Raw genomic sequence first — 14,988 nt, 5'->3', positions numbered from 1 at the left:
TTTTATATCTAGCATATTGGTCTAAAAGTCACTTTTTTTTCATCGACTGCAGCCTCCTTAAACCAAAAACCTTAACCATTTTTAGCCTCCGAGATTTGGTAAAAATAATTTTTTGAATGTTTTAAAATTAAAAATATCAATATATCTATAGGTACCTATACCATGTGTCCGTCTGGCCTACACGGCTATCGCTGGGAGCCCTTCCATATTTTTTATATATTGGGGGACTTATCTAAATGGGGAAAAAATTCAGTTTACTCGCGATTCCCTTGTAGAATTAATTTGTATGTCATATATGACAGTTATACTCATATTATATTAATAATATTATGACTATAATAGCGTCCCTCGAAAAAAAAATCTAAAATAGCCATTTTGTAGAGTTATTAGTATTACCTAATTTATAATATGAAAAAAAAAACAATTTTGAATAAATAAGAGCAACTTTTTAAAACCTGCAATAAAAAATGTTCAGCATTTTTTGAAATCCCCATCACAAATAGCCTGCAACGACACTGCATATAGGTACATCGTACATATTATGATATATTATATTATAGTCCTATAGGTATATACAGCGTGTCCCGCGAGGATTTACCCATTGCGATCTCCTGAGATAATGAATATATCATAAATCTGTTTTTTTTTTTATTAGACTCGCATGCAGAGACAAAGACTACACATATTTTATTTCTTAATTTAATTAAATTTTTTGGCAAAAAGATTAAAAAAAGATTTTTTATTTTTGAAACAATTGAAGATAGCCATTTTATAGAAAACGTGAACATTTTGACTTTTCAGCATTTTATTTTCATTAATCTCATGATTTTTAATATTTTTTCTAGTTCATAGGTAAAACAGCAAAAAAAAAACGGTTTATGTCCAGGCGGTGAATCCCCCCCTTTACTGCTAATAACTATATCCTCTGGGACCCTCTGTATATTGTGATGAGCAAAACAAGACAATGTCTTTGTTGCTAATTTTTTTTAGATTCCAAGCAGTTGTACTAATTAAAAGGAGCAATGTAATATAATTATAATTTATTAACTTTAAAAAATTGAAATCAGTAAAATCAGTTTATAATAGTTTTTATATTTAACTTTTTAAAATTAAAATATTTATTGATACATGTTTAACAGCTTGTTAAACATGTCACTAACAATAATAGATAATATTACAGATATGTATAAGCTATATTATTTCCTGTATGAATCATTTATCGAAAATTCGCAACAATATACTATACACTTCTGTATCCTAAATATATTATAATACATTATAGGGAATTTTATTGTGTAATTGATTTTATTTTATTTTTAAATATTTTTTTCGCAGTACTCTGCAAATTGCAAATCTCGTTTTTACCAAATGATAGGTATTAAGTTATACCATGGTACCAAACATTCTTGTTTATATTTTTTACTTTAAGGGCCAGTTGCACCGTCTCTGATTAAAGTTAACCGGAGTTTAATCGGCCGAATTTGCCCGGTTTAATTTTAAGCTTAATCAAAGTTTAACCGTAGACGGTGCAACTGGCCCTAATTATTACATTTTCATGATGCTCATATAAGCATTTTGATTATATTTACCTTTATACCTATCTTACAGATAAATATGGAACTTTTGTCTGAATTTGTTGAAACTTGAAACCCTACTTAGCTATAGGCCATGGATATTTACGAGTTACGTCATAATATTAGCCTGTATAGTAGATATATACGTTGTACATAAAAAAAACCGTTTCTGGAAGATATAATTGATTAAAAAATACTATTAAAGCAAAAGCCACAAAATTAAGTGAGGTAAACACAAGCGATAAGCCTCCCTCGTATGCATGCATGTGCACATGTGCCTATATATAGGGGTTGCTTGACTATAACTGCTCGAGTGGTTAGATACCAGGTAAAATGGATATACAATATTTGAGAGAATAGTGCGATCTGTTGAACATTTTTTAACCGCAATATATAATTTTAATTTCAATAAACAATTATAATCGTGGTTTAAATTCGTTGAGTAATCAATAAATTAACAGTTACTTGTATGTTTTATCACAAATTCGGATGAGAGGAGAGTGAGTGTCGATATGTCTTGAATAACTATAAATATAGATACGATCAGGGATGGATCTAGATTCTAGGGGCCCAGGCTCTCCCAGACATATTTTTTTTATATAATTCTATAGATCATAATGCTACTGTATTCCAATCACAGATATGTATGATAATATAATATCATATCTATGGATTATGAATCTAATATTGTATAATATAAAAATATTTAAATTAAGAATAAAATGTATATTATAATTGTATTTGTACTTTAAAAAATTGTTGCCCCCCCCCCCCCAGATCGTTGTTATGGATCCGTGTCTGCTTCCTATATCTAATAGTATTATAACAAAACAATAATAAGCTACCTATACATATATGTGTAAGTATGTAGGTAATATTATACTAATATGCATAATGTATATGTAATATATGTGTTGTGTGTATATGTGTTCGTGTACCTATTCAACAATAATATCAGTTCAATATAATATAATATATGATGATAATACATAGATGATAGATATTGAACTTCATAAATGCCTTAGAAATTATCAGTTCACTTTCCAACTAAAGTTATACTATGATTTCAAAATTAAAAAATATTCTTCACACGACGTACCTTGCTCAAGTGCCTGACAATAATTCACAAAAATCAAAACACCGATTGTTTTCCAGATATGTATATAATGCATATTATTATGTTCGTTACTCGTACAAGAACAATGATATCATATAAGCTAAGTTATGTTTATTTGTGAGTAGTACCTAATATAATATTAAAATATGTACATACTGCACTTCGACACCACTAGTTTGCCGACTAATACAACGAGACTAACGATGACCATTTGGAATAAATTGATAGCGAATAAACTAGATGAACAGAAATCCATACTGGTTTCCCCACTTAAACTATTTCATACATTTTATGTGAGGATATTAATTTATACTGGATGCCCTACCACCTGTTTGTAAACGAGGATAGCGTGCATTAAGGCCTGTTATAATATAGGAAATGAATTATCTAATTTTTGGAAAAACCTTGAATATTAATCATCATAATAACAAACACAATATTATGTTTGTTTTCATAAAAAATTGATTGAAATACAAAAGTATATAAAAACATACATAATGCCGTATTATGTTTGTTTTATGTAATTAATAACTAAATATATACCTATTATTATTTGTTAAAATGCTAAAAAAAAAAATATCGTCTGGAATGTAAATGACACATGCTTATACAATTTAATACCACTTACAAACCTAAGAGGGTACAACAGGTAGCAGCGTACAATGAAATTTATTCTTCTGACTTGTAAAACAAGTTAATGCACCTCGGGTATAAAATATTGGCCTCAGATCTCTACAGTGATCGTTGAAACGTACAATTTCACAAAAATAAACCCAAGAACTCGTAGGTACAAAATATGACACATTTTATCAAGAATTATTTTGAACGTCAGTTTATTTAACACGCAGTTCAGAAATTAAGATAACTATTCAAAAAATAGCATGTCTATAGACATTATAATGTCTACAATTCGCATATAGGTAATGTATAATTGTATACATATAATAGGACAATGATAAAGTTTTCGCACTTATGTTTGTGAAAAGCTTCATGATCACGCAAAATTAGTAACCTTAAATTAGTAAATTGAGAAGTTTAGCTCATATTATATTACTTATTAAATTTATAAAAATAATAATGAACCAGTAGGTCCGTGCGCAGTGATAAAATTGTAAGTGATATAGTATGTTACTATATTATGTTCCTGAGGTTTGTGAAAAAAATTATTTTTCGTTTATTATATTAGCAAAAATGTGTTTGTTAGATGCGCGTATTGCGTATCCATTAAACGGTAATCGGAAAAAAAAGTCCCGAAAAATATATTATTCTTGTAGGTTCTTGTACAGTTCTATAGTAACTAGTAAGTTGCATTGTATTTTAGTGTGTTAGTGTAATGAATAAAATGCTTGTACCTACATATATTTGTCATCTACTATAATAAGTAATAAATAATAGAAAAAAAGTTTACTGGAAAATTTACCAAAATACTTATTCTTATACTACAGTTGCACATATATATTTTCATTAATTTATTCATTTTTATCGGGACTTTTTATAAAATTAAATAAAATTATATTTTAATATGTGATTTAAATAAGTAATTAACATTTTTTATGATATTATATGACTTTTTATGTAACTTTAATGTATTTTTCAATACAATTTTCCCATATATTTATAAGGGTGATCCAAAAAAACTGATAAAAAAAATTCAAAATGAATACCCCCCTCATTTTTTTAAGCGATAAGAAAAAATAATATTGTGAAAATTTGAACTTTATAACTCAACCCCTTCCCGTGCCGCAATAGGGTTAGATTATGGCCAAAAGGGGTTTTTACAGTTTTTTTCATTTTTTTTTAAATTATTTCAAAAACTAAAACTTTTACAAAGATAATTGAAGTAATAAATTATAGAGAAATATACTGTCTAATTTTAATTTGGTTTACAAATACATATATTTGTCATTTGAGAATACGTATTACGTATAAACAAAATATTTCATTATACTTAGGCATTTATATATTAGTTTTTTCATATGAAATAATGGATTAAATATAATTTGTATAATAACCCTTTTTGTAAAAGTTTTAGTTTTTGAAATAATTAAAAAAAATTGAATAAACTCCTTTGGGCCATCATTTAACCCTATTGCGGCACGTGAAGGGGTTGAGTTATCAAGTCCAAATTTTCGCAGAATTATTATTTCTTATCAAATAAAAAAATGCGGGAGTACTCATTTTAAATTTCTCAAAAATAATTTTAGCCTCTATAAACGTGAACCACCCTATAATATTTATACTTAAATTTTGATATATTTTCATTCATTTATTCATTTTTATCGGGACTTTGTATTAAATTAAATTAAATTATATTTTAATATGTGATTTAAGTAATTATAATTTTTTATGATATATTATTTGACTTTTTATGTATTTATATATTCATCGGGAATTTTTTTCCTAGTATGAAACTTTTTTCCCGCGACTCCCATTCAACACGGTGGCCGATGGTGTTGGTGAGTCGCGTATCCATTAGGTACGTTGGTCAATAGTGCATTTTTGTTTCATTTTTAACGAATTAGGGAATTTTAACGCAAAGTATTTGAGCGATGTCAGAAGCGGAAGCAATAACGCATCGTTTGGTGTGTGGATTATTGAATATGGTGCAGTATTCGTTGAGAAAAACGAATGTTGACACCAGAAATAATATAGGTATCTATATTATTATGATTGTCGCAATTATAAAATAAAACAATTTCGAGCGTAGTCAAATTGCACTTGTTTATATTTCTTAATATTTTTGGACGGTTGTGACTTGTGGATAGTAATTTTATTTCGCTTAGATACATGTATAAACATAAACGATGAAAAAATGTATTCATTTATAATCCAAAAAAGCGGGCAAGTGGGTAACGCTCTGCTGTATATTAGATATCTAGAGAAGTCACTATAATGGATGGTTTTAAATTTGAATTCAATTATATCATATTGAAATGATATCATTGTATATAAAAAACGATTCTGAGTGGAGGCAGATTGTCAGTCTTGGATATTTTATATTATATTTAAATTGTTATAATTAATACGGTAGCTGGTAAGTTGAATTAATATTATTTACATACTACCTTATTTGTATATAATAATATACTTTAGAAGTTTAAAGTATCCACGTGCCACGAATAATATTTTTAAAATACTCTTTTTATATTATATTCTTGGTTATTTAAATTATGTAATTTCATCTAAATTTAAACTTAAAATAACTATAAAGAAATCGGGTTTATATACTTTTTTGAAAATAGAATTAACTACTTACGTGCAACCTTGTATTATATTTTTAATCCTTAGCTATACAAGTTGAACATTTTATAAATTTTCAACTACAAAATAATTTGTTAATATTCAATTTGATAAGTTTTGTCGACATTTTAACTTTAAATGCTTATAAAAAAAAATCTTGCTTATGTATTTTACTTACCTACTGATATTATAACGATGTGTTCGCCTTGTATTATATTTTCAAGTTTTTGACCAACGAATAAAGATACTGAAGTTGAAAATCGAAGCATTATCTTGACTATTTATCGTGTACTAAAACTAAAAAACTGAAAAAAAACCGCTCTCAACAATTACATTACAATTGCATTTTTATCTCAATACAAATAGCCTTCCTACATAATTCTATACTTACTACAGTTAGTACTTAGTATCATAGGTTACCATCATAGGTATTAATAACACATTTTTTTGAGGAATAACAATGACGAAATAATTAATACATATGTAGAGGGATACCTAAATATATTACCTTTTAGCTACTATATGAAGGCCCAAAACTAGCCCATACCCGGCCCGCTAATGACATGGGGAAAATGCCCACTCTGCCACTCCAAATTACGCCTCTGTATGACATATCCATAAAAAAGATTACTTTGGGTTTCAATATGCAATACTTTTATCAGAAAACTTATGTTGGTTATTGCTGTTGGTTTTGATATTAGAGTGAATTGACCTATTTTCAAACATTTAGGTAAGAATATTATCTGTGCTTACGAGTCGGTGATTTTTCAATATTTTAATTTTCCAGCGAGGTATTCACTTTTAATTTGTAATATTTCACATACCCATATATTGCTTGAAAATTAAAATATTGAAAAATTGCCAAAGCTTAAGCACATATAATGTTCTTACCTAAAATGTTTAAAATAGGTCAATTCACTCTAATGTCAAAACTAACAACTGAATGACAATTTCCTATGTTGTATACGTGTTTAAGACGGAGACAATACAAATGCATGGGTATCAGTTTTCTATAAAATGTGATAGCTATAAATTTTAACTCGAATGCTTATCAAAAAAATTGAAACTTTTTTCATTCTTGTATTTTCATTTTTACATTATCAACGTTTGTTTTTGAACTTCTATAATTTGCTATACAATTTGCCACTTGATTAATATATTTATTAGCCTTATCTTGAATTGTATTCCTTTTAATGATTATTGTCATAAACTATCGATAATATTAAATTATCATTAGTCATTACTCAATATAGATATAATATCTATCTGAACTTTCCAAAAATAAACATTATTGGTTTCATTCGTCCCTATTTATTATAGTAATTATATAACGCCATAACAACCGATAAAAAATAGCGCATTTAAAATATAGGATATTTTTCAGGGACCTTTAATTTTAGGTCACTAACCCTATATCTATATATCATTACAACCGGTCCTTTTTTATACAAACGATTTCTACAGTGTACGATGTTAAAAGAAATATTGTTGTTTCAAATAATTATAATTAGGTATTAGCCATTAAGTTAATATAGTAAACGTTATGATAAAAAAAAAATATTTAAAACAAAAATAAGCCACAACTGTAGAAGTAAAAAATACTCCAAAAGAAGCATAACGAAGAATGGAAAAAATCAAAATAAAATGTACATTATAATCTAGATAATATAATTATGAGTTTATATATACCTAGCTAAAATATATGTATATTAGACCGATCACCTATAGAAAAAAAGTAAACACCAACAAAATTCAGTTGATGTTTTTGAGTTGAACTAGTTATTAGGCTGCTCAAAAAGTCTTATCTTTAGTAATTATTCTAAGAACTCATACATTTGGAGTGGCTGTTTTGGCGTAAAAACACATAATATTGTTATCTATATTTTGAACTATTTCTTATAGTCATAGCCAAAGGCCATACGGCATACACACATATAGGTACCTATTTATTATATATGTTAAAGTTTTCCTATGTACTAAATTCAAAGATGAAAGAATAAAATATAATAAGTACGTATATATAGTCAATTATTTCAAGTGTTTTCTCAGTGTTAGAGATTTTGTATCATTCCTTAACTCTAGCTGTAAATAACCAATACGACAATATATAATATTATATATTATTCATCTCTTCACATTAAACGCAATTCTGTTATTTTACAGGGTTTTTTTTATCAATTTTAAAATTGGTAGGTATAGGTATTAATTATTATAACACTTGATTTGCAAACAATTTTCTGTTAATATTAAACATTTCAATAAAAAAACAACATCAAAAATATTGTATACATGCTATAAGAATAAAATATGTATTGGCCATTATATTTTTATTAATTTGGTATTACTGGCTACTGCAGTAATTCAGGCAATTACCCGTTTCCATCAAAATTAAAATGCTTGTTTCAGCAATCCCCTGTTTCCACCAATATTAAAAAAGGTTTGATTTCCGTTTCCGTCAATTTGCTTGCCACTCGTAAATTATGTATAAATATTGTTAAACAGATAAAAATCAAAGAAAATTTGTTTTTTCTTTTACCTAATTAAATTTAACACAAGCTGTATAAAATCTACACAGTTCTTACATATAATTTATTATTATATATGGCTTAGGTGTTACTTATTATTATTCTGAATAAAAACTATGCTGAACAAACAGAAATAAAATAATATTATGAATTGTGACTTTTTTTATTTGAATATTATTATTTATTTATTTTTTGAATATTAAACGTTGTCATATAAACCATGTACAGTTATTTCAAGTCCACTCTTCATGATTTAAAATTTAAATATATGGGTAGGTAACATTAAAAATAATCACGTTTTTCTTTTTTTAAAACAACGTTCAACATAATATTATAGTGTAAATGTGTAATTCGTAGTGTAGGTATATGAAAATGCAAAATTTCTTCCAAACATAATATTAAATATAAGTATAATAATTTTACCAAAGCAGGTTTAGCAGGTATATTGGCGGAAACAGGAATCAAACCTTTTTTAAATCGGTGGGAAAGGGTGATAATGAAAACAGCCATTTTAAATGTTGGCGGAAACGGTACGTGGCCATAATTCATGGATACATAATTGAGAGCCAAAAGCTGATATGTGAAAAAATCCAACTTTTTAGGAGAGCAATTTAAAAATTGTATAAAACCATAAAATACTTAATTTACCACACATAACATGTAAAACCTCAAAATTGAATTTTTCACATATCAGCATTTGGCTCTCAACCACAGCATTGTTTGTTATTCTTTAATCTTAAATGAATTTAAAACACTGTCCATTCTCTTAATGATATTGACTAGTGGCATCATACGTTGACTATCATGTTCTTTTGTTTTTAATTTATTTAAATATCCATATTCTGCTGTCTGGTGATTAATATGCCCGAAAGCTTTTTGTTTATGTTCTATTGGAATCAAAAACCTCAAACCAATGTCTGTTTCATTTTCTCTGTAATAATATGATCCAAAATTTAGAATTTCTTATGATAATGTAAAAAACAGCTGACCACTTACTTTGTGTATTGAGCAACATAAATTGGCGAATTTTTATTTTGAGTATATACCCCAAATACTATCATATGATCGTGTGGATGGTAATCTACTGCGCCACTAGTGGCAGCTGATAAATCTTGACGATTCGTATAAAATGCCAATTGTTTAGCAGTATACGCTTCCCAAACATTAACTAGTCCGTCTTCGCCACAGCCAAACACAAGATTACCACAAGGACTCAATACACATCCTGTTTGTACTTTGTTGTTTACACCACCCTATCAAAGTTAACATTTGTATTTATCATGTTAAATCTTTTTATATGTAAATACTTACCCTAAACCACTGTATGATTGCCGTCGTATGTAAGTCCATCATACGTAAAATACTATCTCTGGTTTGAATTAGAAGTCGTTTACCGGCTGGATGTAAAACTATATTACTTATTATAACTTGTCGTATTTCAGGTACTGATATAATTCTTTTTAGTTCTAATCTAAAATTACGTATATGCATCATATATTTTAAATGTTAAAGGTTATGGGGCATGTGTACCGTAAAATGGCCTTACTTGGGACATGTGGGTAACTTGAATACAAATTATATAGCATTATCAATGATAAGATTTGAGCACTAGAAATGTTGTTATCACCTCCGTATAATCACACATTTGTTTATCATCACTTTCACAACGATCGTCTTGATGCGCAGACGTTCTCACATTGTAAGTACTTATTATTTAAATATAAATAGATATGTAGATTATTATATGTTATAAAACCATGTTAAAACTTAGTGTATACCACGATTTAAGATAGTATGGTTGCCCATCGACCCATTAGAAAAATGTTATCACACGGCATACGGTTTGAATCGAAAAGTCACGTGATCTACGGGGACCCCCGCATACAGCGCTCATATTGGTTCAAATTAAAACTAATAAAAATTGTTATGTTATACCTATATACAATAAAAATATATACAGAGTGTTCCAAATTTCGTGTGACAAAAGACCGAAATTTGGAAGACCCTGTATAATGATCATATTATATTATAAATTATAAAATAGTCCACTAGAAGTGCTAGTGCCCGGGGTCCGATTTAAATCCAATGCCGTCTTATCATAGCTCGTTGGGCAACCATACTATCTTTAATCGTGGTGTATACACGGCTAGCTATTAGTTGAATGTAAATGTGGAATACAACATTAGTTGCAGCAACTACACGTGAATAATATACAATATTTCATTGTTATCAATTATATGTAATTTTTGCTGTTATCGTGAAATTTTGAAAATTAATAGTTTTTATGGTAACTTGGGACAACGTCCCAAGTTAGAATTAGTGTCCCAAGTTATGTAATTTTGATGTAACATCATTTTATTTTTCTTGATATAAAACTCGATTAGGTATCTATGACATATAAATATTTTTTTTTTATTTAGACATACAATGGGAAACTACAAAAAAAAAATTGGAGGTAGAGCATATCAAAATTATTCCACTCAGTCGTTACAAAAAGCTATTAATGATGTTAGATTCAAAAAACTTACATATCGTGAGGCAGCAGCGAAGTACGGGGTTTCAAAATCAACCATTCAAAGAAAAGTGAATGAAAAAAATACGTTGAAAGTTGGTAGGCCTAATGCCCTTTCAAATGTTGACGAGGAAAGTTTAGTCAATGGGATAATTTTATCAAGCAAGTGGGGTTTTCCGTTCACTTCTCTCGACATAAGGCTATTAGTGCAGAGTTTTTTAAATAATAATGGTGTCAAAGATCCAAGATTTAATGGTAATTTACCTGGATACACTTGGGTTAAAAGTTTTATAAACCGTCACAAGTCTGTTCTGAGCGAGAGATTAGCTGAAAATATTAAAAGGTCAAGGGCAGAAATAAATCCACATATAATAACGCAATATTTTGACAACCTTGAAAATTCGTTGGCTGGAGTTTTACCACAATTAATAATTAATTATGACGAAACAAATATGACTGATGATCCTGGAAAATGTAAAGTTATTACAAGACGAGGATGTAAACACCCTGAACGTATACTGGATTCATCTAAGTCAAGCGTGTCCGTCATGTTTGCAGGAACAGCTTCGGGTTTCTTACTACCACCGTATGTGGTTTACAAAGCAGAGCACCTGTATGATAGTTGGATAGATGGAGGGCCGAGAGGAACAAGATACAATCGCTCAAAGTCTGGATGGTTTGACGGAGTCATTTTTGAAGACTGGTTTAATAAGATAGTACTACCATATTTTCGAAAATTTCCAGTGGACATCCCAAAAGCTATGATAGGCGACAACTTAGCGAGCCACATATCATTATCTGTTATTGATGAATGTAAAAAGTATAACATTAGATTTATTTTATTACCACCAAATAGCACACATCTGTGCCAACCATTAGACGTGGCGTTCTTTAGGCCGCTAAAAATCCAATGGCGAAAATCTTTATTTACTTACAAAAATAAAAACCGAGGTTGTATTCCTAAAACTGAATTTCCAAGAATTTTTAAAAATGCATTAGATAAACTACAAATTGAAAATATGGCATCAAAAAATTTAATAGCTGGATTTAAAGCTACAGGAATTTACCCTATTGACAAAAATAAGGTAATTAGTAAATTGCCTACCATCCAAACAAATCTTGACGAATCGACTAGTAGTGAAATTAATGGGTCAAAATGGTGTAAAACTTTTGAGCAGTTTTTATCAGACTCAAGATCAAATGAAACAAATAACTTAAGAAAAAATAAACGTAAAAAAGTATGTGCACAACCTGGTAAGAGTATTGCTTCCAAGGCAGACCAAAGCGATGAAGAATATGATGATATTGATCAGCCATCTACAAGTAAATGTAATATTCCAAATCCTAAAATAAATACAGCAAGTCATAGCCAAAAAAAACAGCATAAAAAAGTAAGTGTAGAACTTGAAGAAGTTACTATTTCTGGTTTTTCTAAGGATGATTTTGTAACTGTTAATTTATTGTACAAATCAAACTCTTCAAAAGATAAAATGAAAACATTTTATGCACAAGTACTAGATGTACATGAAAATGTGACTGATACTACTGAACCTATCAAATTAACAGTTAAATATCTTAAACAGTCTGTTGGGTCAAAAGAAATATATATATTCCCTGACGTTGAAGATATTGGTTGTGTTACAGCTGATCAAATTGTAGATATTGTTTATCCTGTCGTATTAAAAAGAAATCGGTTCAAGTTCCCCATGACAATTGTTACTTAAATTGTTTATATTTTATGTTCCTAAAAAATGTTATCTTCTAAAGCAGGTACCTACCTAAAACCAAAGAGTGTTCTAATTTTAATTTTTATTTAAGTGAAAAAAAAAATGATTAATGTTAAAAAAAGAGAAAAATATTTATTTTATAATTTTATCTAAAAGATGTACTTATTATTAATGTTATACCTAGGTACCTACCTTAAAATTAAACCATGTGATATTATTAAGTAGGCAACTAAAACCAAGGAGTGTTTTAATTGTTACCTAGGTATTGTAATTATTATAAGTGAAAAAAGTGACTAATTTGTTAAAGAAAAAGAATAATATTTATTTTATTGTTTTATCTAAAATACCTATGTACTTATAAATTACCTTAAAATTAAACCATGTGATATTATTAAGTAGGCAACTAAAACCCAAGGGAGTGTTTTAATTGTTACCTAGGTATTGTAATTATTATAAGTGAAAAAAGTGACTAATTTGTTAAAGAAAAATAATAATATTTATTTTATTGTTTTATCTAAAATACCTATGTACTTATAAATTACCTTAAAATTAAACCATGTGATATTATTAAGTAGACAACTAAAACCAAGGAGTGTTTTAATTGTTACCTAGGTATTGTAATTATTATAAGTGAAAAAAGTGACTAATTTGTTAAAGAAAAAGAATATTAATTAATTAATCTTAAAAAGAAAAAAAAATTAGTTTCATTATTTAATCAAAAATATGTTAACAAATTGTGTTATAAAAATTTAAAAAATTAAAAATTGTAATATTTTAAAAGCTGTTTTTTTTTTAAAACTATATATCTGTCCCAAGTTAAAATATGTGTAGTGTAACATTATTTTTTCATATAAAACAATAGTTGTCCCAAGTTTGCCAAAATTGAGGGTAACTTGGGACAAGCATATTTTTTTTAAAAAAAGTGGCAAGGGGGGGAATCAAAAACAAAACAACATATGGGTCTTAAAGCCTAAGCCAAGACCTGAATTTTTGGTCCTTACTATTATTATCATATTTTGAATACTTATCGATCAGCATTCATCTGAAGTTCAAAAGTGTCCCAAGTAAGGCCATTTTACGGTATATTTCTGGTAGGGACCATAAGTAAAAAAAGGCGGGGAAGTGGGTAGGTACTACTTTTCTGTACATTAGGTATCGTGTATACCCTCACATTAAATGTTGGCCCCCTGTATTAAATGTTTTTATGTGGGCCTTATACAGAACTTCCAATAATATACAAGTATACAACCCATTATACAAGCGATACGAGTGTCCCATACACAATATATCTACTTAATATATTATAACATTATGCATTTATTCATTTATATCATAAAATATTATTTAATATAAAATAAGCATTTCTATCATAATTTCAAAAATTACAAATTACTTTCAACGGACATCTAAAATAGCCGTGCCCCTGCGGCCCTGCAGTACTTATTTATGTCCATGGCTTAAATATACAAGGTTATTGAAATAGTACCCCCACACTATATAATTTTATCACTTTAAGGTACTAAAATTTAAAATGGCAACGTAAGGGAACGACCTATACTGGCTAATTACTATATGATATATTCTAATATATGGACTGTATGTCTGTACCCTTACACTGCCATTTTATTTTTGTTCGATAACAATAGAGGCTATGTACAATGACCTTGTATATTTAAGCCATGTTCAGGTCCAAAAGCCCTCCCCCCCTTTGGAGGCCCTGCGTGCGGTTCATTGTAATTTGTAATGGACGTGCAGTTAAATTTGAATTAAATTGTATACGAAGAATGATTCTGAGCGAAGACAGTTCATCAGTCTATATTACTCATTTTATTTTATGATATTGTTGCTATTGAAGTAATTTATTTTATATGGTATAATAGTGTAATACAGTTAGGTTGAATTCATTTTTGCTGAAAACTTTGCACTTGAAAATGTACGCATGCGTATAAAATATAATAATGCGTAGTTAAAAGTTAGTTTCAAGTAACAGTTTCAAACATTTTATCGCCATTTATAGAAAAAAAACTTAAACGTGCTAAAAATTATTTATCGACAATAATTGAAAAAAAAAACATTAAGAAATAGAAAAATCATAGCTAAAAATAATAAATGTAAAAATTTTAGGTTTCAAATATATTTAAAAAAAATATCATGTATATAATTTGTATATAAACATTTGGTGACAATTTAAAGTATTCACCGTTATTCATTTTTGAGTTGAGCCAATAAATACGATCAATTTTGTCAAAACTGGTTTTACGCAAACTTCTGGTTTTCTTATTTTAGATTCTGA

At 28.2% G+C, this 14,988-nt stretch overlaps 2 protein-coding genes across 3 annotated transcripts in view; both read right to left on the bottom strand.

Annotated features, from left to right (window-relative positions):
• LOC100160715 (serine protease Hayan) overlaps nt 1-2,971 on the bottom strand; it is an 11,014-nt gene extending 8,043 nt beyond the window's left edge. Inside the window, exon 1 of one of the 2 annotated variants that reach the window (XM_001950162.5) lies at nt 2,674-2,971. In XM_001950162.5, the coding sequence (XP_001950197.2) occupies nt 2,674-2,746 (73 nt within the window). In that variant the 5' untranslated portion in view covers nt 2,747-2,971. The remainder of the gene's footprint in view (nt 1-2,673) is intronic. The other variant, XM_029486847.1, reaches the window with a different exon arrangement.
• A 5,823-nt stretch (nt 2,972-8,794) lies between these two features.
• LOC103308987 (jouberin) lies at nt 8,795-9,996 on the bottom strand. The gene is made up of 3 exons (XM_016803245.2): nt 9,768-9,996; nt 9,453-9,709; nt 8,795-9,387 (listed from the first exon to the last, which is right to left on the bottom strand). Exons 1-3 carry the CDS (start codon nt 9,948-9,950, stop codon nt 9,180-9,182), a joined length of 648 nt encoding a protein of 215 aa, XP_016658734.1. The 5' UTR covers nt 9,951-9,996; the 3' UTR covers nt 8,795-9,179.
• Nucleotides 9,997-14,988: the final 4,992 nt, after the last annotated feature.

The sequence above is a fragment of the Acyrthosiphon pisum genome, chromosome A1 (assembly GCF_005508785.2).
Source record: "Acyrthosiphon pisum isolate AL4f chromosome A1, pea_aphid_22Mar2018_4r6ur, whole genome shotgun sequence".
Lineage (NCBI taxonomy): Eukaryota > Metazoa > Arthropoda > Insecta > Hemiptera > Aphididae > Acyrthosiphon > Acyrthosiphon pisum.
Note: the sequence above shows the minus strand (reverse complement) of the source record. Positions and strands in the feature narration are given on the sequence as shown.